Source organism: Euprymna scolopes, chromosome 12 (assembly GCF_053919585.1).
Source record: "Euprymna scolopes isolate OS-2025 chromosome 12, ASM5391958v1, whole genome shotgun sequence".
Classification (NCBI taxonomy): domain Eukaryota; kingdom Metazoa; phylum Mollusca; class Cephalopoda; order Sepiida; family Sepiolidae; genus Euprymna; species Euprymna scolopes.
Genome location: NC_136493.1, coordinates 70,468,889 through 70,496,430, shown reverse-complemented (window position 1 = coordinate 70,496,430; position 27,542 = coordinate 70,468,889). Strand labels below are relative to the sequence as shown.

Genomic DNA, 27,542 nt, shown 5'->3' with positions numbered 1-27,542 from the left:
ATCATCCATATTATCCACATCATCCACATTATCCACATTATCCATATCATCCATATCATCCATATCATCCACATCATCCACATTATCCATATCATCCATAATTATCCACATCATCCATATCATTCACATTATCCACATCATCCATATCATCCACATCATCCACATTATCCATATTATCCATATTATCCACATTATCCACATCATCCATATCATCCATATCATCCACATCATCCACATTATCCACATCATCCATATCATCCATATCATCCATATTATCCACATCATCAATATCATCCATATTATCCACATCGTCCATATCATCCACATTATCCATATTATCCACATCATCCATATCATCCATATTATCCATATCATCCACATTATCCACATCATCCATATTATCCACATCATCCAGATCATCCATATTATCCACATCGTCCATATCATCCACATTATCCATATTATCCACATCATCCATATCATCCATATCATCCATATCATCCACATTATCCATATCATCCATATATCCACATCATCAATATCATCCATATTATCCACATCATCCACATTATCCACATTATCCATATCATCCACATTATCCACATCATCCATATCATCCATATCATACATATCATCTATAGTATCCACATCATCCATATCATCCATATTATCCACATCATCAACATTATCCACATTATCCATATGATCCATATCATCCATATAATCCACATCATCCACATTATCCATATCATCCATATCATCCATATTATCCACATTATCCACATCATCCATATCATCCATATTATCCACATTATCCATATCATCCATATCATCCATATTATCCACATCATCCTTATCATCCACATTATCCACATGATCCATATCATCCATATCATCCATATTATCCATACCATCCATATCATCCACATTATCCACATCATGCATATCATCCATATCATCCATAGTATCCATATCATCCATATAATCCACATTATCCACATCATCCATATCATCCATATAATCCATAGTATCCATATCATCCACATCATCCACATTATCCACATTATCTATATCATCCATATCATCCATATCATACATAATATCCATAGAATCCACATCATCCACATCATCCACATCATCCATATCATCCATATTATCCACATTATCCACATTATCCATATCATCCATATCATCCATATCATCCACATTATCCACATTATCCATATCATCCATATCATCCATAGTATCCACATTTTCCACATCATCCATATCATCCATAGTATCCACATTATCCACATCATCCATATCATCCATATTATCCACATCATCCACATTATCCACATTATCCATATCATCCATATCATCCATATCATCCACATCATCCACATTATCCATATCATCCATATTATCCACATCATCCATATCATTCACATTATCCACATCATCCATATCATCCACATCATCCACATTATCCATATTATCCATATTATCCACATTATCCACATCATCCATATCATCCATATCATCCACATCATCCACATTATCCACATCATCCATATCATCCATATCATCCATATTATCCACATCGTCCATATCATCCATATTATCCATATTATCCACATCATCCATATCATCCATATCATCCATATCATCCACATTATCCACATCATCCATATTATCCACATCATCCAGATCATCCATATTATCCACATCGTCCATATCATCCACATTATCCATATTATCCACATCATCCATATCATCCATATCATCCATATCATCCACATTATCCATATCATCCATATTATCCACATCATCCATATCATCCATATTATCCACATCATCCACATTATCCACATTATCCATATCATCCATATCATCCACATTATCCATATTATCCACATCATCCATATAATCCATATCATCCATATCATCCATATTATCCACATCATCCACATTATCCACATTATCCATATCATCCCATATCATCCATATAATCCACATCATCCATATCATCCATATCATCCATATCATCCATATTATCCATATCATCCATATCATCCATAGTATCCACATCATCCACATTATCAACATTATCAACATCATCCATATCATCCATATCATACATATCATCCATATCATCCATATTATCCATATCATCCATATTATCCATATCATCCATATCATACATATCATCCATAGTATCCACATCGTCCATATCATCCACATTATCCATATTATCCACATCATCCATATAATCCATATCATCCATATCATCCATATTATCCACATCATCCACATTATCCACATTATCCATATCATCCATATCATCCATATTATCCACATCATCCATATCATCCATATCATCCATATCATCCATATTATCCATATCATCCATATCATCCATAGTATCCACATCATCCACATTATCCACATTATCCACATCATCCATATCATCCATATCATACATATCATCCATATCATCCATATTATCCATATCATCCATATTATCCATATCATCCATATCATACATATCATCCATAGTATCCACATCATCCATATCATCCATATTATCCACATTATCCACATTATCCATATCATCCATATCATCCATAGTATCTACATCATCCATATCATCCACATTATCCACATCATCCATATCATCCATATCATCCATATCATCCACATCGTCCATATCATCCACCTCGTGTATATCATCCACATCATCTACATCATCCACATCGTCCATATCATCCACATCGTCCATATCATACATATCATCCACATCATCGATATCATCCACATCATCCACATCGTCAATATCGTCCACATCGTCCATATCATCCACATTGTCCATATCATTCACATTGTCCATATCATCCACATTATCTATGTCATACCCATCGTCCATATCATCCACATTGCCCACATCATCCACATCGTCCATATCATCCACATTGTCCATATCATTCACATTGTCCATATCATCCACATTATCTATGTCATACGCATCGTCCATATCATCCACATTGCCCACATCATCCACATTGTCCATATCATCCATATCATCCACATCGTCCATATCATCCACATCGTCCATATCATCTACATCATCCACATCATCCACATCATCCATATCATCCATATCGTCCACATCATCCATATCATCCATATCATCCATATCATCCACATCATCCATATCATCCATATCGTCCATATCTTCCATATCGTCCATATCATCCATATCATCGATATCTTCCATATCATACATATCATCCATATCATCCATATCATACATATCATCCATATCATCCATATCTTCCATATCATACATATCATACATATCTTCCATATCATACATATCATCCATATCATACATATCATCCATATCATCCACATTATCCATATCATCCATATCATACATATCATCCCATATCATCCATATCATCCATATCATCCATATCATCCATATCATCCATATCATACATATCATCCCTATCATCCATATCATACATATCATCCATATAATCCATATCATCCATATCATACATATCATCCATATCATACATATCATCCATATCATCCATATCATACATATCATACATATCATCCATATCATACATATCATCCATATCATCCATATCATCCATATCATACATATCATCCATATCATCCATATCATACATATCATTCATATCATATATATCATACATATCATCCATATCATCCATATCATTCATATCATCCATATCATCCATATCATTCATATCATACATATCATCCATATCATACATATCATACATATCATCCATATCATCCATATCATACATATCATCCATATCTTCCATATCATACATATCATCCATATCTTCCATATCATCCATATCATACATATCATCCATATCATCCATATCATTCATATCATACATATCATCCATATCATACATATCATACATATCATCCATATCATACATATCATCCATATCATCCATATCATCCATATCATACATATCATACATATCATCCATATCATCCATATCATACATATCATCCATATCATCCATATCATACATATCATCCATATCATCCATATCATACATATCTTCCATATCATCTATATCATACATATCATCCATATCATACATATCATCCATATCATCCATATCATACATATCATCCATATCGTACATATCATCCATATCATCCATATCGTACATATCATACATATCATCCATATCATCCATATCATCCATATCTTCCATATCATCCATATCATCCATATCATCCATATCATACATATCATCCATATCTTCCATATCATACATATCATCCATATCGTCCATATCATCCATATCATCCATATCATCCATATCGTCCATATCATTCATATCATACATATCATCCATATCTTCCATATCATCCATATCATTCATATCATATATATCATACATATCATCCATATCATCCATATCATTTATATCATCCATATCATCCATATCATTCATATCATACATATCATACATATCATCCATAACTTCCATATCATCCATATCATACATATCATCCATATCGTTCATATCATCCATATCTTCCATATCATCCATATCTTCCATATCATACATATCATACATATCATCCATATCGTCCATATCATCCATATCTTCCATATTTTCCATATCATACATATCATACATATCTTCCATATCATACATATCATCCATATCATCCATATCATACATATCATGCATATCGTACATATCATACACATCATCCATATCATCCATATCATCTATATCGTCTTATCATCCATATCATCCACATCGTCCATATCATCCATAGTATCCATATCGTCCATATCATCCACATCATCCATATCATCCACATCATCCATATCATCCCCATCATCCACATCATCCACATCATCCACATCATCCATATCATCCACATTGTTCATATCGGCCATATCATCCATGTCGTCCATATCCTCCATATCATCTATAGCGTCTATATCATCCATATTGTCCATATCATGGCTATTCATTAAATTCTAGTAAAACTCACCAGAACTAAAACTAGACCAGAATCTTTATTCGAATTGTGGCAGGTAAAATGTCTCGGATATCTAAGGAATTGAAAACTACACAAAGTCATACAATGCTGAACGGAGAATGCAAACGACCCTGGATTTTATAAAAAAAAAGCGACTGTTTTTGCAGAACTGATTCAATGTTTAGACGATAGAAGTCTTTCTCTGATTATAAGAGACGCATTGGATGATGGGAGGAAAGCATTGAACATATTAAGAGAACATTATTTATCAAAACAGAAACCGAAAATAATATCTCTATATACAGAATTAACGTCTTTGAAACGTAACAAGGATGAAACGATTACCGACTACGTTATAAGGGCAGAAACAACCGCCAATGCCTTAAAACTCTCAGGTGAAATAATAAGCGATAGCTTGTTGATATCAATGAACCTCAAGGGACTTCCAGCCGATTTTAAACCATTTACAACTGTTATAACTCAGAAAGAGAAACCCATAAATTTCAGCGAATTTAAAGTGGCATTGCGCAGTTATGAAGAGACTAATCATATGCTTGTGGACAATAATAACTCCAGCAATATTATGAATTTCAAAAATGCTTTGCGAAAACAGACACCACCAGATTACGCACCTCACCACAAGGTATTCTCCAAAAGTAATTTTCCCAAGAAAAAGAATAAAATTATCTGCAATAATTGTGGACAACCCAACCACAAAAGTTTCCAATGTCGATATAAACGCTCTAAAATGGACTCCATAAAAAACGTTGAGAACTTTGAGGAAGAACATACATTTCTATTCACATGTAACTTTGACAATACCATAAACGGTAAAAATCTCCTTGTAAACTGTGGTGCTACAGCGCACGTTATCACCAAGGAATCTGATTTTATTAATTTTGATTCAAACTTTAATCCTCAAAGTCATTTTGTCAAACTTGCCAACGGTAGTCAAATAAATGATATAGTCTTGAAAAGAGGTGATGCTAAAATATCCCTAAAAAATAATAAAGGCGAAATCTGTAACTGTATTAAAAAAAAAATTTTTTAAATGGCAATCCAGTGAATGAAAAACGTGAAATCTTAATCAATCACAATGAAAATATTAATAACGACGACAATTACAGTACTTCTGACGAAAATAGTAACCAGACACGTCAATACCCAATAAGGGAGCGAAAAAGGCCAGACTTCTTACAAATTGAAAAGATACAAGATTACGCCGTGGATTACTGTTATTCGTTGCACAGCGCACTGGAAAGTTATAATGAGGCGATTAATTCAGAAAATCACCAAGAATGGAAACAAGCTATGGTATCCGAATTGAAAGCTTTATCTGAAAATAACACATACGAAATAGTAGCAAAATCGATTGATAAAAATATAATTTCTTCACACTGGGTTTTTTCCAAAAAAATCACAGCTTCTGGCAGTGAAACTTTTAAAGCAAGATTTGTGGCGAAAGGTTTTTCACAAATTCCTGGAGTGGAATATTGTGCAACATTTTCACCAATGACAAATGTAACGATAATTAGAATTTTATTACAACTTGCCGCTCAATACAATTTAAAAATACATCAAATGGATGTAAAAAAATGCTTATTTAAATGCTCCGATTGACTGTGAAATCTACATTTACCCTCCAGAGGGATTTAAAATTAAAAATAAAAATTGGGTGTGGAAATTAAATAAATCGTTACATGGACTAAAACAAAGTGCACACAATTGGAATTTAACATTCCATAATTGTTTAATAGAACAGGAATTCAAACAATGTCCCGTAGACGCGTGCATGTATACCAAAAATGTAGGTAATAAGTTGTTGATTTTGGTTTTTTGGGTTGACGATATATTACTCGCCTCAAACTGTGACAATACTTTAAGAGATGTTAAAAATGAATTAAATAAAAAATGTAAAATGGCCGTTCTTGGACGACTGTCATGGTTCCTCGGTATAAAATTTACCTGTGAAAATGAAACTATTACTATGAACCAATCACGATACATTGAAAAAATTCTGCTCAAGTTCGGAATGCAAGATTGTAAGACGCGTTCAACTCCCGTCGAAATGGACATAAATAAAAATATAGGGACCAAAACAAAATTCATAGATAACCGAATATACAGGGAAATGGTAGCGAGCCTCATCTACTTGATGACCGCAACAAGGCCTGACATATGTTACACTATAACAAAGCTATCTCAAAATTTATCGAAACCGACAATTAAAGACCTTAATCGTGCAAAACAAATCCTTCGTTTCCTAAAAGGAACCAAGGAACAATCTTTAAGGTTTAAAAAATCTACATATCCTCTAAATTTAGAAGGCTTTTCGGATTCAGATTGGGCTAACTCTGAGGATAGAAAGAGTATAGCGGGGTATTGTTTTAGACTGTCAAAGACTGGACCTATGATCTCTTGGAAAACTAAAAAGCAACAAATTGTTGCCCTTTCTACTTGTGAAGCAGAATATGTGACTCTTACTCATTCCGTGCAGGAAGCAATTTTTCTGAACACCCTTCTAAAATCTATTTTAAAACCAGATCTAAGTAAAAAACCTATAGTAATTCATTGTGATAATCAGAGCAGTATCTTATCAGAAAATAATTCTATGATTCATCAAAGGTCGAAGCATATCGATATCAGATATCATTTTCTAAGGGATGAAATAAGAAAAAAATCTATTACTCTTATGTGACGTCTGAGAATAATATAGCCGACATTTTCACTAAGCCTATAAAAAGAATTAAATTAAGACATTTTATAACCAAACTTTTTGGAATCTAATTATGAATAAATCTCTTTTCAGAAACCCAAAAGGAGAAGCATGAACAGTTAAAATCACACCAAAAAAAACATAAAAAAATTGTAAATTGTCCCGGGCATGACGTTAAACTGCGACCATTTCTACCTTACTAACCAAATTAACTAATTAATACATAACATAATGTTTCAAGTTTTTGTTACAAAAAGAAAAAAAAAAGCTACTTGTTAAAATCCTTTTGTAAAATTCCTATTTGTCAAATAGTTCTTTTTGTATCTCTCTTTTTTTTTTTTTTTTGCAGACATTTGTTAAAACAAAACAAAAAATGTATATTTGTGAATTTTTGTGCATATGTTTATATGTATTTTAAAAGTATTATATATGTATGTTTATATATATTTGAAAAGTGTTTATTTTTATCTGTATCCTAAAAAAAAAGAAAAATGGCTTCTTTTTGCACACATTATAGAAATATATTAATAATTCTTTTTGACTGATGAGAATAAAGACAAATTCCTATAAAACCAGAAGAAGAAAAGAAAAGAAGAAAAAAACAATTATTTTATTGGTTTATTTTTCTTTGTTCATATATTTTTTTTAATTTATTTTTCTTTCCTTTTCTCAAGTGAAACCAAAATTGAATCCGAAAGGATTTTTCCATTATATCAAAAAAGGGGGTGTGTAAAATGTTTTGGACTTTTGATGGGGGTATGTGACGAATGGATTCGCCAATCATTTTTATAACCAACGGCTGTGCTAAACAACCAATGAAAACGTCCCAAAATTATTATAAAAATTGTCGAATTTTGGATTCAATCAGTTCGCCGTTTACTACGTCACGGACGGCATTTAATTCTTGGCCGCCATCTTGGTTACTCATCTGAACTACGCCGCCATCTTGGTTACTCATCTGAACTATGCCGCCATCTTTGTTCAACACAATATCTCAAAAGTTAACACTTTCGCAGGAGCTTCCACTTCTGCCTTGTGAAAATTGTCCAACTCCGTTTCATCATTATCATATATTAATCTATCCGATCACAACTGGCCCATGATACACCGCCAGACGCAACTGGCTCATGATACAGCGTTAATTTTAAAAAAAGAAAATATTTGGCTAGAATGGTAACTTAAATTGTTTCCATAACTTAACAATGTATGTCTCAAAAGTCAGACTCGATTCATAATTCAATCTTTTCATGACGATAACACATTTCACAAAATCCGGCACTCAAATTGTTATTCAAAATTCTCTACAGGATGTATAACTTGAATGTGCATATTTAAAATTCTCCATAGCATGAAAATTTTCACAAAGTTTAACTTTCAAATGCATATTTAAATTTCTCATAGCGAATTTTCACAGAGTCCGGTTTTTGAAAAAAAAATTTTTAATTCTCCACAGCAGGATATATTTTCACTTCAACTTTTGAATACATATTTTACATTCAACTGAATCGTATTTTAATATGTTCATTATACAAGATCACTTTTTCAAATGACAATTTAAAAAAAAAAGTCTGACTCACTTCATTTGCATCAGTGTTTGTCCATCTTCAAGTAGAGGGCCAATGCATCCCCCTCCAAATACAATGGTAACAGCCTCGCCACATCATCCACCTTCTGAAATTTTGTTACCAATCTCAGTTTCTTCAACCAGGCAAGCACATCTTCCCTACTGATAAATGGTTTCACCATATCACCACTGATTCATATCTTCACCATGATAACAACCAAAATTACTTGAAAGATTGTCTATTGTTTATCTCCAGGAATAAATCTTTATATTTAGTCATGTAAATTTGTTCGACACACAAATCATGTTCATATTCGATGAAACATTTGCTTGTTCTCAAAACAGAGAAAAGAAGAGGAAAAAAGGTCAGAATTTTTCTTAACAATTAGCTATTTCTTCTCCAACCAGTAAGTACTATTTATCAACTATTGCTTCATTAAACCTTGATAAACTCGAAGTTCTTTATTTAAACATCGGTCCAACTGTTGCTGACGTTATCGAGGGTTTTCAGGATTTGAACACGCTGTTGAATTACTGAAAGGTGTTTATGACAAGTCTCCAAGCGTTATTCTAGCAGTACACATGAAAAAATTTAAATGACTTAAAATATTTCAATATTGGTATATATATATATATATATATATATATATATATATATATATATATATATATATAGAGAGAGAGAGAGAGAGAGAGAGAGAGAGAGAGAGAGAGAGAGAGAGAGAGAGAGAGAGAGAGAGAGAAAGAGCTTGATGAGCTAAGAAAGAATCTTTTTAATTTTTTTAAATCCAATTAAAATCAAAGGAGTTATGACTTTTTATGCCCTGCGTGTTTGGATATTTTCCCTCTTTAAGACCATACGCGTTTTGTCACATTTTTTGCACTACTTTTCAGTAAAAATGTCATATCTTTGTTAAAACACTGAAGCAATGAAATTTGCCATATAAGTGTATTTTTGTGCAAGGAATCTGAATATGCTACTGAAAATCTCCAGAAATTAATGGTTTCCAAATAATCTGCAGTAAATGCACATAAATATGCTGCGATTGCTTAAAAATGCAATGTATTCATTAAAAGAAAAGAAGTTAGAGAACTCAAAGTTTAGTTGTAATGCATTTTATGTGCCAAAAACTGAAATCCAAATCTAGGATTGGTTAAAAATGCAAATATTGCAATATTTCTTTGGTAATATTGTAGATTAATACCTTCTGTTACCCCTCCCCATCTGACCACCTCTCCAAAATATGTGATTCTACCTTTATTGACAATTGCATGTGAACAACTTGAAAAAACTTTAAAAGATAAACAAAAATTATTTTAGAATTTAATGTAAAATGATTTCCCATTTTGAATCATTTGAGTGTTTTAGGGCAGTTACCCCCCCCCCTTTTTTTCTTATGATAGATAAATTCTGGGTGTTTTTTTGTTTGTTTGTTTTCTAAAAGGTGTGGTTTTAAGAGGGTCTTTGTGCAATTATGAAAAGGTGGGGAGGTTGGCACTGTGACTTTGGGTTAATGATAGGACTAAGGAAAATTGTGTGAACATCCTGAAGACTTGATAGAAACAAAACAAAAACAATTTTAGAATTTAGAGTGGGGGTTGGTTTCACATAAATGTAAAATAATTCACCATTTCAAGACAATCCTAGTGTTTTAGGACAGTTGACCAATTTATTTTTTTTATGGGAGATTAATCATGTGCACTTTTCTTTAAACGTTTTTTATGCTGTTTTTTTTATGCTTATATGAGCTCACAGAGGAAGTTTGTTTAGTGGGGAGCTCTGCCACTTGTACTTAGCGTTATTGTTAAGGCTAAAGGTTTTAGGAGGAGGCTTGCCACTCATATCTAGGATTAGACATAGAATTAAGTGAGTTTTTTTGTTTATTTTGTTTTTTTAAGAGGGTGTTTGATAACCATTTTGAAACTTTACAAGAATTATGACAAACAAACAAAAATAAATGTTATTTAAAAAAGTGACGTCCCTCTAACCGAAAACATGATGCTTGGAAAAATATCAAGTATTTAAATTCTATTTAAATATAAAAAAAGAAACAAGTTTTTGCTATAAAGCTGACAAATTGTTAAAAATTTTGAATTAATGTTATTTTAATTTTTAATTACATTTCATGTCTTTTTCTACCGTTTTTATTTTTTAACTGAGCACCTCCTACAATGGTCCTGGATATGACCTTAAACTATATCCAGTGGTGAGGCCCCAGCTTGTGGGCTTTGGAAAGTGTGGAGCCACCCTTTAATAACCATTGCTCCCAGGTTCACTCTGACCCGGAGTGGTAGTACCTGTTAGGGTTCCAACTACGGGTTAAATAGAAACCGACTTGAAAACAACAAATATATTCTATTAAAAATTTTTTCTTCAAAATCTTTGGATTCGGCATTAAATAACCCGAAAAGGGTTGATATGCCATAAAACAAAACCAACCAACCAACCAACCAACCAACCTCCTATATAAATATTGATTATTTTTTTATTATATTTTATTTTTAATAATTGGGTAGATTAGGTTCTATTCGATAATAATACGCTGAAAAAATTTTTTAAGGGACGAAAATTAGAAGTGTGTTACCGTTCGTACACGTGAACCAAAACATCATATTTCACATTTTCGCTTGTTAAAATATTTAAAAATTTACTATTACCCAATTTTTTTAAATATTTGTATGGTTGATAACAAAATAGCTCTAACTAAATATGTAAGAAATTTTTTTTAAATCGATTTGGAATAAAAATAAACAACAAAAACAAAACGTCTGTTTACGCCATGTTATCGATGCTGCTATCACTAATACTACAGAAGTCTTGATTCAAATTCATAACGAATTTTTCAGATATTATGTTTTTAAATTGCTACGTACCACTAGAGAAAACACTGTCCAATCATCTTTTTAACGAATAAACATAGTAAAAAGAGTTTTATTTAATAGTGAGTGTCCGAAGAAATGTTTTTTCAAAATTTTCAATACTCATCATTTTGAAATCTTTTTTTTTAACACAACAAAAAAACGAGTAGTCAAATGAATTTCGGACAATCGAATTTATTAAAAATGATTTAGGGAATTTCCCTAATAAAATAAAATAACACAATTCTATGAACAATGACAAACAACTTCTTCAACTTAACAAGGGAAAGGTTTATTTGCAAAGCGTACTGAAGGAAGAAAGTAGAGTCGGGTCTCCACTGCCTTACGAGGTAGTTACAACCCGCGGGCGCGGCTGTCGTCAATACCTTTAGTAGGAGCAGCGAAGAGAACAGGCGTCTAACCCCGACGAAGGCTGGTAGCGTAAGAGAGAGTTTTCTTCTGGGACCGGAAGCTGTCTGGTCCCTAGGGGTCAATTTGTATTCGTGCGCAAGTCCTCAGATTGGACAGTCTAGCGCCTCATCACTCACTCAGAGGAAGCGAATGCGCGAGAAGAAAAGGGGTCCATTTGTGTCTGCTACATAACCCCCTGCTTAGGCTGAAAGCCGACAGAGAGAAAGGTAGCATAACAAAAAGCAGAAAGAAAAATACAATAAGAAATGTCCGTCTCTTTAGGTTATTTTCTTGCAGAAAAAAATGTTCTTACTTTTCTGTGAAAAGTTGGAATATTTGCAGAAAACGTTCTGCTCTAAAAAGGAGAGAAGAAAAAATGTTCTTTTTCAACAGAAATACACTGTTTTGCAAAGTCTCTTCGGCCAATGTACCCGTCGACCACTACGTGTAGTGGTCACATAATTGTTCTCACGTGGAACATTTACCTCAGGTGTATGATTATGCTGTGTGTATGTTGGAGGAATGTGTGGCTCAGGTGTTAATGTGTCCAGAAAGGCTCTTTTTACCCTATCTACCGATACTGTCTCTTTTTTACCACTAATGTCTAGGATAAAAGTTTTATCAGTGCGTGAAAGCACGCGATAAGGGCCAGTGTAAGGTGGAGTTAGGGGGGCTTTTACTGCGTCCTTTCTAAGGAATACGTGAGTCCATGTCGCTATGTCCTTCGGAACCAAAGATTTAATGGTCTGTTCCCTAGGGTGCATCGGCGGTAGCTTACTGAGATAAGCTCGTAGTCTGTTGACATATAGAGCTGTGTCAGTTGATATATCCTCTATCGGGGTCAGCATCTGACCTGGCAACGATAGAGGTGCTCCATAGACCAGTTCGGCTGCGGAATATCCCAGGTCCTCCTTGATTGATGCCCGACAGCCAAGAAGGATGACCGGTATGTACTCGCTCCATCGCTGTTGATCAGGGTAAGCGCGTAATGCAGCTTTCAATTGGCGATGGAAGCGTTCTATCATCCCATTTGAAGCAGGGTGATAGCTTGTTGTCCGAATGCGAGTGATCCCGAGGATCTTGGACAGTTCCCGGAATAGGTGGGATTCGAATTGTGCACCACGATCAGTGGTGATTGTAGTGGGAACTCCGTAGCGCGATATCCAGCCTGATATAAGGGCTCGCGCTACAGATTCAGCCGAAATGTCACTAAGTGGGATGGCTTCTGGCCACCGTGTGAAACGGTCTATGCAGGTCAGGAGATAAGTGAATCCCTGACTGACCGGCCATGGTCCAACCAAGTCAATGTGAACATGGCTAAACCGAGCGTCTGGGGTGCTGAATGTTCCAAGGGGTGCGCGGATATGCTCGTGCACCTTTGATTTTTGGCAGGATACACAGGAACGTGACCAAGCAATGATGTCACGCCTCATGTTAGGCCAGAAAAATCTAGCTGTAATCAGCTTTACTGTGGCTTTGCGTCCGGGGTGTGCCAGGTTGTGTAGAGTGTCGAAAACAACTCTACGGTGGGTCGTTGGAACGAATGGTCGAGGTGAATCCGTTGAGGTGTCACAGATGATCTGCGTGTCAGAAGTAGGCACGGGCAGATATGCGAATTTGCAAGTCCCGAATTCAGGTGACGATGGATCCAACGTGTCCAGACTTGGCTGGTCTAAGGCCATCTGTCGCAAATCGATATCCGATGGTGAGGACAGAGAATTGATGGGCAGGCGAGACAATGCGTCTGCTGCTGCGTTCTGCTCACCCGCGATATGTCGGATATCACTAGTAAACTGCGAAACAAAGTCCAAATGACGTGTTTCGCGGGGAGAATATTTGTCCGGCTTAGCACGCAGTGCGTATGTAAGCGGACGGTGATCGGTGTAGATCACAAATTGTCGGCCCTCGAGTGAATGTTGGAAGTGTTTCACTGCGAGGTACATTGCCAGTAGTTCGCGGCCAAACGTGCTGTAACGTTGTTCGGCCGGTTTCAGCTGTCGCGAAAAGTATGCTAGAGGTTGTAACTGTTGTTGGTGCTGCTGTTGCAGCACTGCACCTACAGCTGTGCCCGATGCATCAACGACCAGTGAAAACTGGGCATCGGGTACAGGATGTGCCAGCAAAGATGTCGTCGCTAGTTTATTTTTCACTTCAGCAAATGCTCTAAGTTGGATCTCATTAAGTGAGATCTGCTCGTTTTTCTTCTTCCTGTTACGTAACAGGTCGGAAAGAGGAGCTAAGAGATCCGCACAGTGTGGGATAAAGCGTCTGTAGTAATTCAACAGACCAAGGAAGTGCCTAAGTTGGCGAAGTGAAGTGGGCGGTTGAAGGTCTTGTAGAGCCTTCACCTTTTCCGGCAACGGAGATATACCGTCTGGGCTGATAATGTGGCCCAGGAAAACTAGTGACGTAACACTGAAAACACATTTACCAGGGTTAATCCTCACTTGGTATTGCTGAAACCGTTCAAAAAGTAGGCGGAGGTGAGTGACGTGTTCCTCAGGTGAGGCACTAGCCACGAGAATGTCATCTATATAGTTATAGACGAAATCTAAATCACGCACTACTTCATCCATAAAGCGCTGAAAAGTACTGGCAGCGTTACGTAGGCCGAAAGGCATAGTAAGAAATTCAAACGCTCCAAATGGAGTTGTAACCGCAGTCTTGGGTATGTCGGCCGGATTCACCGGGATCTGATGGTAAGCCTTAACCAGATCTAGCTTAGAGAAAGTCTTACAGCCATGCAGAGAGGAAGCAAAGTCCTGAATATGCGGGATTGGGTAACGATCAGGTACCGTCATGGCATTGAGTCGTCTATAGTCCCCAGTTGGACGCCAATCTCCGTCTCGTTTTGGAACCATATGCAGAGGGGAAGCCCAAGGACTGGACGAGGGGCGTATAATTCCCAACTGTAGCATATGATTAAATTCTGCCTTCGCTGCTTTAAGTTTATCCACAGGAAGGCGACGAGGGCGTGAGAACACAGGAGCACCTGTGGTCTCAATATGATGTTTTGTGGTGTGCGTGGGTTTGCTCACCACAAAATTTAAATTGGTTAACTCCGGGTAGGAGTGTAGCACCTCATGGTATGGGTCATTTGCAGCGGCAATGAAAAATACCGGGCTGATAGATGAGGCATTAGATAACGAGCCAGGGACGGAAAGTTCCGTGCTAGCGTCTATCAGCCGGCGTCTGCGCATGTCGACCATTAAATTAAAATTATGCAAGAAATCCGCGCCTAGTATGGGGTACGGTAGATCTGCTACAGTGAAAACCCACGTAAAGTCTCTCCGTAAATTCAAGTCCAGAGAACGTGAAATTTGACCGTACGTGGGGATAGGTGAATGGTTCACCGCTTGCAGTGTTATCAATGACACTGGTGGCCTTTCTTTAAGTAGCCTAAGTGGCCATATACTACAAACAGCGCCAGTGTCTACCAAGCAACGTGCTTGAGATTTTACGTCAGTGACGAAATAGGCACGGTTATTTGCATTTTGTGGAAAGTTTGCCGTGCTCGTCTTTCCACAATTTAGTTTCCCTGGTTGTTAAAAGTGCAGGGCATTTTACAATTCCGTGCTTCAGCGCCATAGCGACTATGATAAAAACATAGTCCCAGCATGTTTGCACGGCGACGGTGGTGCGGGGAAGATGAGCGGCTTTTGTAGCGGCGTCTGGGTGAGTGCGACCTGCCCATATTGAGCTTGCTCACCTCTCTAGTGAGGCGTTCGATGGCCGTTAGTATAGCCACCGATGTAGCATCCTGTCTTACATTTGCGGTGCCTGCGGGTACCTCAGCAGGCTGTTGTGGAATCGCCGCGGTGGTAGGCCCCCTCACAAAGTCCATGACCTTGTCCGCCGATGCTGCTACTACATCGACGGTGTGTTTTTCAAACATTGGCGCAAGTATGGCCTTTACCTGCGCCGGCAGCCTTGAGAAAAAGAGCTGCTTAATTAAGGCACTGTCAGGAGGGACGTTGTCATCGTCACTACCGAAAGTAGATACCAAATATTTTAAAAAAAAATATATATATATAATGTATCCGAAATCTGAAAGGACGCCGAATATGGACCACGTGGAGAAGAAAGGAGAAATATGGAGAAAATCTTTAAACAGAGACAATACAAAAAAAAAAAATTTTAACAGGCTAATGGGGGAGGAGAAGAAAGAAACAAAATTACCATGAAATAAAGCTAAAACAAAATTATATCAGGAAGAGCCGTGAAGCAAAAAAAAAATGTGGACAATATGGGTTTTTTTTTTTTTTTTTTTTTTTTTTTTTATAAATGTGTGTGAACCTGAAGATAAATGAACTCTTTAAGTACTTACATTTTGGCCGAAGAGTGCTAATGCGGAAAAACTTCGTGAAAGTTCTTTTTTTTTTTTTTTTTTTTTTTTGTTGTCGAGTTTTTTCTTTTTCGTACACCAAGAAAGTGTCACCTCTTTTTGTAGGTTGGCGTTCTTTTTTTTATGTGTAGCCCGCCGTTGTGAAAGAAAAGGGTGTTTTTTCTTTGTTTTGTTTGTTTTTTTTTGTTTTTTTTTTGTATGCTCCTTAGTTTATAATATATATATATATATATATATATATATATATATATATATATATATATAACGGGAAAAAAACGATAAGGAAGAGAGGGAAATAACGTCTTTTTTTTTTTTAAGTTTTAAATGTGCTCTCCCGAATCCGTTGTCTGTTTATGAGTGTGGTTGGAAACCATGTGCTGGTTTTTAAAATGCGCGCCTTACCCTGTTAAAAAGCGAAAGAAGTGTCTGTTCGGAAATGTGTTATCACGACGGAGTCACCATTTTTAGGGAATTTCCCTAATAAAATAAAATAACACAATTCTATGAACAATGACAAACAACTTCTTCAACTTAACAAGGGAAAGGTTTATTTGCAAAGCGTACTGAAGGAAGAAAGTAGAGTCGGGTCTCCACTGCCTTACGAGGTAGTTACAACCCGCGGGCGCGGCTGTCGTCAATACCTTTAGTAGGAGCAGCGAAGAGAACAGGCGTCTAACCCCGACGAAGGCTGGTAGCGTAAGAGAGAGTTTTCTTCTGGGACCGGAAGCTGTCTGGTCCCTAGGGGTCAATTTGTATTCGTGCGCAAGTCCTCAGATTGGACAGTCTAGCGCCTCATCACTCACTCAGAGGAAGCGAATGCGCGAGAAGAAAAGGGGTCCATTTGTGTCTGCTACAATGACATCTCTTTTGGCTAATTTCCAAATTTCATTAAAAAATTCCAAATTTCAAAAAAATTTCCAAATTTCATTAAAAAATTCTTCACAGAAACACGGTACGAATGTTTACAAATCAGGGGGAGGGTCGTTACAAAATCTTACCGAAAATGCTGTTTTATGATGTTCACATTTTTATCATTTTATTTGCTTAAAACTCTAAAAATATATAATGTATGTTATTTACTAATTCATTTGAAAGTATATTCATTTCTGAACAAAAATGGTGGTATTTTGAAACTTAAAGTGCTTTGGTTTTTAAAATATGACTATTTTAGCAGAAACCCCTTGAAATCTATGATTATCCAAAGCGTTTTAACGGCCATGTGTATTGCTAGTTATTCATGCTAGACATTTGCTTCATTTGCAAGAAAACGAGTCTGTCGACCAATATCTTAAGGTCTTAAATCGACTTGCCACTGACTGTTACTTTAAAGACGTTACTGCTACTACTTACAGGGACGAATCTGTCTGTGATGCATTTATATGTGGTCTCCGGTCCTCAGTAATACGTGCTAGACTACTTGAAACTGATATGCTAACTCTCAAAGAGGCTACTCAATGTGCGAGGGCTTTAGAACAAGCTCACTTTTGTGCTGAATCATACGCTTCTCCGATTGGAGCAGCCGCTGCTACTACTACTACACTGTGTCTACTTATCCTGCCGAGGAGGCCACTATTACTAAAATTTCTGATTCTACTGGTTCTCGCATGGAGTGTGACTCGGTATAATTTTTTGCTGCCCTTCCTGTTCATGGCAAGTGTTACAACTGTGGAGGGAGACTCACTTTAAGGATGATCGCCGTCATTGTCCTGCCTGCGATAAGTTATGTTGAAACTGTGGTGAACTTAGTCATTTCTTCAAAATTTGGCGTTCTACTATGCTGACACCTTCACGTTCTATTTCTGCTAATATGGTAGCCCATGCTAAAGGTGGTTATAGGTGCTATCCCATTACTAAAATTGTTGAATTAAAAGGAAAAAAATCAACTGCCCTCATAGATACCGACAGTTCTGATAACTTTATCAGTGTTCATATTGTTAAAACAATGAAGCTGTCTACTTCAAAACGTAATTCTGTAATTTCAATGGCATCATCCGCCGTTTCCATCAAACTATCGGAATATTGCATGGAGAAAATTTCCTTCAATGATTGTGAATATAAAAAAATTGACTTTACAGTGCTTCCTAATTCTTGTATGGATATTATACTCAGAGTGCCTTTTTTAAAACTACATCAGGGTATCACTATTTCTTTTGGTGGACCTCAGGATATTCTAAAACTTTGCACCCTAACCAAGATCAGCTGTGCTCCTGTGAAATTGTTTCGAAACTTAACCCCTGACTGCAAACCTATTGCTACTAAATCCCGAAATTACTGTGCGGAGGATGCTCGATTCATTGGAAAGGAAATTCTACAACTGCTTGAGGATGATGTAATTGAAACAAGTTATTCACCATGGCGTGCTCAGATTGTTGTGACTTTGTTACTTAATAAAACGAAACGATTAGTAGTTGATTTCCCCCAAACTATTAATCGTTTCACCTTACTTGATGCATACCCTTTGCCTCGGATTGAGGATCTCGTGAACCAAATAGCCCAATATCATATATTTAGTACAATTGACTTATCTAAAGCGTACTACCAAATCAAAATTTGTCCCGAAGATCAGCCCTACACAGCTTTTAAAGCTGGAAATCGTTTGTACCAATTCAAACGAGTACTCATGGGTGTCACCAATAGGGTTTCTGCTTTTCAACGGTTTATGAATTCTTTCATTCCTGACAACAAATTATCTGGAACTTTTTCATATATAGATGATATTACTATTTGCGGTAAAACTCAGGAGGAACATGATTTTAATTTGGAATATTTTTTAAAGGCTGCCTCGACATATAACCTCAAAATAAACCGAGAAAAATCAAAGTTTTCACTTCATTCCATCAATTTGCTTGGGTACCAAATTTGTAACAAGACTATGCAACCAGATCCTGAGCGTTTGAAACCTCTTTTACAAATGCCTCCTCCTTCCAATTTAGATTCGTTAAAGAGGTGTCTTGGAATGTTTTCATACTATGCGAAATGGATACCTAAGTATTCATACAAAATTCGTTGACTGGTCGAAAATAAACAATTTCCCATGCCTCCTATAGTCATCAATTCCGTTGAAAAACTTAAGAAGGACGTTGCCGAATCGTCTGTAAAAGTTATTGATGATGAATTACCATTTACTATTGAAACCGATGCCTCAGAAAAAGCTATTGGAGGCACTCTCTTACAGGCTGTAGCGTTCTTTTCTCAATCGCTAAACCCATCTGAAATACGACTTCACATAGTCGAGAAAGAGGCTTATGTCATAGTCAAGTGCGTCCGAAAATGGAGGGATCTCCTTGCTGGGAAGCACTTTACTATTGTAACAGACCAGCAAGCTGTATCTTTTATGTTTAAACTTGCTAACCTTTAAAAAATTAAAAATGATAAAATTTTACGGTGGAAAATGGAACTTCTCCCATTGTCATACGACATAAAACACCGTCCCAGAAGTGAAAACATTGTTGCTGATGCATTATCGAGAGTATGTATTGCTGCTGCTTCTTCCTTGGAGGAACTAAAGTTACTACACAATTCATTAATACATCCTGAAGTACAGTGCTTTTGGCATTTTGTAAGATCACGAAATATGCCATATTCAATTGATGAAGTCCGGCGTGTGACATCTGAATGTACGACTTGTGCCAAAATAAAACCTCAATTCTTCGATTCTACTAATAATACACTGATCCGTTCTACTGCTCCCTTTCAGCGTCTCTAAATAGACTACAAAGGACCTGTCCCAGTATCTTTGACGGGATATCGTTACATATTTACTGTCGTCGATGAATACAGTCGATTTCCTTTTGCTTTTCCTTGTCGCGATTGTTCTTTGCAAACCGCAATCTAGTGCCTGACAAATATTTTCTCCATATTCAGACTCCTTTCATTTATTCATTCCGATCGAGGAACTTCGTTTATGTCGGAAGAATTCAAAAAATTTTTGACGCGACTTGGAATTGGATCCAGCAACACTACTGCATACAACCCAAAAGGCAACAGTCAATGCGAGCGCTACAACAACATTATTTGGAACACTTTGTTATTAGCTCTGGAATCTAGACGATTACCCCTTAGCGCTTGGCAAGATGTTCTACAGGATGTTTTAAATGCTATTTGCTCCCTGCCTACTACAAATGCAACTCCTCATGAACGCATGTTCAACTTTGAAAGGTGCTCTTCTACTGGTATTGCTTTACCTGTTTGGCTCTGTGACCCTGGGGAGGTATTATTAAAACGGCTTGGTAACAGGAGCAAATATGACCCGATTGTCGAGGTAGTGGAACTCCTCAAAGCTAATCCTACACATGCAAGAATACGACAGCGCTGAGACATCTAGTTCACTTTCCACGCTCTGATAGACCTCAAAATCCTGCTAAAAGTATTCAATTCGAAATTTGCAAATGCAGACCCGACCCAGTTGACTGAAACACGTCCTGTTAGTACTACACCTAATACAGAAGATGAATTTGACTATAATAGTCAGAACTCTGAGAACCAATTTTCTCGGAGGACCACTGGTCCTTCAAATAGCAAACTACCTCCACACCAATCTAACAGAATTCGCAGACCAGTCCAGCGACTGGATTTATAAAACAAAAAACTATTTACAATCTCTTTTACAAGTGGGGAAGAGTGTTATATTTTCATTTAAATTATTTTGTTCTTACTGTTTAAAATATTTTTATTTAAATTGTTTTGTTCTTACTATTAAAAAAAAAATAGATATGCAAATTCAGTTTCTCGCCATATGATTTTGCACACGTTCCTTTCTCTTTTTTAAAGAAAAAGGAACGTGTGCAAAATCAGCCCTCGCACATTGAGTAGCCTCTTTGAGAGTTCTTTCTCTCTTGCTTTAGTAGCTGTGAATTTTGTTCAATAAAGTTTTGGGAAGAGGTTTGTTTTACGTCTTCATTCATTTACAACACTACAACTAGCCATCACCAGACCTTTGCATACAAAGCCTACCCCAATATATTTTTTACCTACATAAAGCTCTTGTATCATACTATTTAATTTTATCTAGCCCTTTTTTGTTTTATTATTTTTTCTTTTCTTTCTTTTTTTCATCTGTTCTATTTTCCTTCCTCTTTTTCTTTTCCTATTTCTCCCTCTATATCTTCCCTTTTCATTTACTTTTTCCTACTTTTTCTTGTTTCCTCTTATTTCTCATTTTCTTCCTTCTCTTCTCCTTTTTATATTCTTCCTCTTCTACTTTTAAAATTAAATATTTCTGAATTGTTTCTTTTTTCTTTTTATTTTTCTCTTTTTGTTACCCTTCTTTCTCTCATTTCTTTACTCGCTTTTTCTCCTTTTTCTAATTTCTTTCTTTTTCTTTTTCCTCTTTTGATTGTTTTTCCTTTTTCCTCTAATTTTTCTCCGTATGTTTTTTTTTTTCCTTTAGGTAAATTCTTTGTTCTCTTTTTCTTATAAAAATGGCACCTGCACATGCCTACCATGACATTTTCGAAATCAGCCCATTTCTCTTTGATTGGTTTAAGCTATTCAAATAACAATGTAAACCTGACCTAACAGAACACGTCTAAATCTACCTACTTGACAATCTATGTCAATAACTCTCATATAAGCTGTTCCAGCAAAATGCAAGTTAACAAAATGTAGTACGATCCTGTTGAGACCTCTAGACAATAAGTCTAACGAGTGCAAGTAAATGTTACTAACACAATTTTAAATTACATCTTCTCAATATTAAACAATACATTTAATTAATACTTTCTCTTTGAGAATAATTAATATATATAATTAATATAGATCATATTCTTGTATTTCATCTGTGTATTCTATTAATATATTTTTAAAAATATTTATTTTTAAATTTAATATTAAATTAAATTATTTTAAAAAATAATTTTTAACAAAATGTAGTTGCTATGAAAAATACTATTTGTTTTGAGTGTTTTCAAATACAAAAACTCAAATTAGTGATAGCTCACAATAGGTTAAAAAAAGCGCTCCTTTTCCCATGTAAAGAATGGATTTCTAAATAATGTTAATATTTAAAAAGCACTTAACTTTGAGAAGGAGAGTAGCTTTTTGTGTTGTCTGAGAGGCAGATAGTCATTAATCAGAAAGGATCATATCTGGCTTGTCACCGTCGTCCTTACTGTGGAGTAGAAACTAAAAGTAAAAAAAAACAAGCAGACAATCTTGACGATAACTAATCAATCTTACAATAAAAAGTAATAAGCTTTCAAAAATTAAATAACCTGGAATTTTTTTTTAATAAAGACATCAAAAATTGTAAACTGCTAAACAATTATTACTAATCACAGAACCAAAATATTCTATATTATAAAAAGGGACAAATTTAAGATCTAACTATATGCGAGTAAGAATGAAATCCAATATTTTACATAGAAATTAAAATGTAATTGATTGAAAGGCACACAAAGTGACAAAACTAATAAAAATAAGGAGACGTTGGAAAAATTAGAATCAACTAATTATCTAAAGGGAAAGATGAGAAATAATTTAATGGAAACTTTCAAATTAATAGTATGGCAGATTAAAATAATTAATGGTATGGCAGATTAAAATAATTATATGGCAGATTAAAATAATTAATGATATAGCAGATTAAACTAATTAATAGTATTGCAGGGTATGGCAGATTAAAATAATTAATAGTATAGCTGATTAAAATAATTAATGGTAGATTTAAATAATGGTATGGCAGTTTTAAATAATTAATGATATAGCAGATTAAAATAATTAATGGTATTGTAGATTTTGTAAGGTAAATTTATTAACTATTTTTTGTCTAATAGTTATATATTTTTAGAACAAATTCTCAGATCTGATTAAAAACAGCAATAGAGCATAGAAAATTTAAAGATGGAATTCAGAAATAATGTCAAAAAAGAAATTCAGATCATATTTTGGGGAACTATTGGATGGAGTAATGTACAAAATTTTAATATGACTATTAAGTCAAATGTTATGTGCAATAATTTTTTGTTTACAAACTGAATTGATGGAGTAGAAGTCATTAAATAGCTCAGTAAATGCAATCTATTTAGTTACAAGCAATATGGATTTCATTCCGCATGGACAACTGCTGGTTGCATAGGATCAGTGAGTCTCTTGTTGAGAGCTTAGTTTCTGCATATCAAAAGCCATTTGATAGGGTCTGAAACAAATGATTGCTTCACAAATGTGATATCTATAGAAATCTCTGGTAATGTCCTCTTAACTATCAAACCCTTTTACTCTAATAAGTTTATAAAAGTAGGTGCACATTGTATTAACACTGGCATGTGTGAAGGATCTATTCTGGGTTCAACTCTCTTCGAAATAATATTTCAAGATTATTTGTTGACATTTATGCAGACAACACAATTGTCTATAGATGCACTTCTCTTTCTTTCTCTCTTAATTGGGGGTCTGTGGTACAATGAGGAAAAAGGTGCTTTTCACTATTAACATTTCTAAAACAAAACTTATTCCTTTCACCACCAATGCTCAGATCTTTGTTTTGCTTTAGTTGGAATGAATGACACTATCTTTGTTAATTTCTCATCTGAAATAAAAAACTTAGAAGAATTTTTATTAGTTTTATGCATTCAAATCAAAAAATATATCTTTTTATGTTCTATAAAAAATTGTAAATATTTTAATATATTGCATCATACTTGAGAATTGTTTCAGTCTGACTATCTTTATCTTTATAGATAATTTCTTTGCTTGAATTGCTTTTATTTTCAGATTCTGAACTCATCTAATCTTCAATGTGACACTGGTTATGGAAAGAATGGATACAGTGGTCGCTGTAGCTATAGGAATTCTTGCTGCTATCACTGTTGCCTCTGTTGTCGCATTGGTTTTGGTTTGCCGTAATTGTTATTGTCAACAGATGCATTTGATTACATTGTTGCATAAAAATAGCAGGTTGGTTTGACAAGAATAACCTCTTATTATATAAATGTTTTTTTCTCTGTTAAATGTTTTGCAATATTGTTTGACAGAAACACGTTTAAAGTTATGTCTAGATATGATGTGTCAGGGGCAGCAGATCATTAAGCATGATTGATGAGTCAATTTTAAGGTCCATACAAAGTTAGCTGATTGCTTACATTTATCATGCATTATAGGAGCCGATTTGAAGTTTAAATTGTAGCAGAAATGTTAGCATCACATGGAGAATTAGGGTGTTTAGACTTTATGTAAAGATGGTTCAACCATAAACAACTAGTTAAGGAAGTGGACATCCAATAGTTAAGTGAATTCAATATATTTTAAGTTCTTTTTCATAAATTTTTCGATAAATATTTTATCTATAGTTTGTTTGTTATAAATTTTCAAAGGTATACATACTTTATAAACAGCCTGTTCAAAAATGCTCAGAACTAGGTAGACCTTTATAAATATTTATTATATAAGCATTTAATCTGTCTTATACGAATGCCATTACATTTCCGTGTGGTAATGCATCATTGGAGTCAAAAAATAATAATGAAAATAAATTTGTACTCTGGGTAAGAAACAAAAAACGAAAATCAGAAACAAAATCAAACCTCCAAAAAAGAAAATAACAGCATTTCCAAATGATATATTAGTTAAAAACTAATTCCTAAGAAGAAAAATCCAAAGCTCAATATACATAAGAAATATAGAACTAAAAGTTGGAATTACAGCAAGAATTAAAAGGTCATATATGAGAAATAATTGTTAACCATTATATGTTCCTATTTACAATGCCTCCCCATGGGACAGAGTTAGACACCAGGGTCGTTTTTTAATGTAGAGAAAAGGAACAAAAATAAAAATTGTCTCAGACGTGAAGGATTTCTCCTCCACAGACAGCGAACAAGAAATTGAAGTGCAGCATTTGAAGAACAGATACTAGACTTTGAGATATTAAATCCTTTATTCATGTTAAAAATACAGTGAAAATCAACACTGAACAAAAAACTTAAACACATGGCCAACTCAAAAGTGGGGGATTGTGGGTGTCGTTGGTCATCCTTGACACTCCAGAACTAAACAAAATCAAAAGTTTCTCCCAGCTAGTATCTTTCACCATAATACTGCATTCACCATTTCATACTGGGGGACATCCTACTTAACTCTCAATTTTTAAAACATTTTTTATTGACGTGTAAAAACAAAAAAAGATAACAATAAAAATACTACACTTTGATCTTGTCCCGAAGGCCAAGTATGATTTTAACCATTATATGTTGATCTCAACTTAAATCACCCCTCTTTTCATCTATTATTAAGCATATTCTCATATCCATCAGTCATAGAATTAGTAATAAATCCTCCAATAAAAAAATACTGAACATAATATTTTATTACTAAACAGTAGCTATAAGAACATTAGGATTGAATATAAGAACAGAAATACAGTGCAACCTCTAAATATGATATTAATTGGTTTCAGCTTGGCTTTTGTATTTTGAAATTTTCTTATCCTGAAAGGCATTTTACACGTAAATCGTCAAATTTGTTCCGAGCCTTATGAAACACTCATTAAATTTTATAATAAAACTAGAGTAAAATAAGAGTCAAATAGTACCTAACCTAACCTTTTACTTTGACATCCAAATATAAAATTCTGAGAGATATATTTTAAATTGTTATTTTAATCATTACTCGTAAGGTCACAAACCTATGGCATGCAGACACATGGAAGAAAAAGGACTCAAAGTGAAATGAAAATCAACACAAATATTTTGAGAAAATTACTAAAAAAATTTAAATTGAATAAAACCCCGATTTAAAAAAAAATTTTCTTTCTGCACCTTGTATCTTTTGCATCCTAAAACTTTTTTTGTATGCAGGGACAAAAAACTTTCACATTACATTTCATAAGCAAAGTCTTATATATTTACAGGTTCCACTGTACTGTACATATTAGAATGAAAAATAGAAGCTGAATGTTATTTGGTTTATATCCCTATATAATCTGCAGGTTAAATGCAGAAAAGGTCATGGATTCCTAACTTTTAAATGTACATTTTCCTACTAATAATTCACTGCATAAAATATTCACTAGAAATGCCATAAAACATATTGATAGTTGTACAAAAGAAGACTGAAAAATAATAAAACCACTAAAACAGACATTTTAAACTAGTAAAATAACACAAAACAATACATATAACAAAAAAGACTGCAATCGCAGAAATAAAAACAACTATATATTTTATTTCTTTATTTGCGGACTATTACTGCCTTCTATAGTTGTTGTCATCTCACCATGTTTCAGCCAACTAATCCTCTGGCCGCCTTTGGGTAGGATTAAAACCGCTATCTTCAAACAATGCTCACCTGGAATTGTAGAGATTCAATGTCTATCCACTGCGCCACGGGCCCCGAAGGGTGATCAAGGTTTGATTTTTTGGTCCTATAAATCCAAGTTTTTTGTTACCTGGTCTTCCATTGTCAGGTCTGCACCGAATGGTATATTATTTAATTATTGGAATTCTTTTGAGATGAGTAATTTGTTTATTTTATTTATTTGCTGACTGTTATCCTAATCTTTTATAGTTGTTTTTAAAAAAAAACAGCTGGATAGCTGAAAGATCTAGTTTGGAATCATAAAATGCTTCCAGGCTATCAGGCTTGCACTTCAGTCTTATTTGAGGGAC

At 34.9% G+C, this 27,542-nt stretch overlaps 2 protein-coding genes across 6 annotated transcripts in view; both read left to right on the top strand.

Moving 5' to 3' along the window:
- Positions 1-27,542, top strand: part of LOC145291326 (arginase, hepatic-like) — a 646,066-nt gene that overhangs the window by 48,854 nt on the left and 569,670 nt on the right. For 3 of the 5 annotated variants that reach the window (XM_080137078.1, XM_080137075.1, XM_080137077.1), the window contains exon 2: positions 24,652-24,834. The exons of the other annotated variants lie outside the window; for them this stretch is intronic. In XM_080137078.1, coding sequence (XP_079993204.1) covers positions 24,689-24,834 — 146 coding nt within the window. In that variant the 5' untranslated portion in view covers positions 24,652-24,688. The remainder of the gene's footprint in view (positions 1-24,651; positions 24,835-27,542) is intronic. 5 annotated transcript variants of the gene reach the window in all.
- Positions 1,619-24,658, top strand: LOC145291581 (uncharacterized; the record flags this gene model as incomplete). The annotated part of the gene is made up of 3 exons (XM_080137656.1): positions 1,619-1,864; positions 2,538-3,226; positions 24,652-24,658. Coding segments are annotated over 3 exons (942 nt in total), but the record flags the coding sequence as incomplete, so codon positions are not given.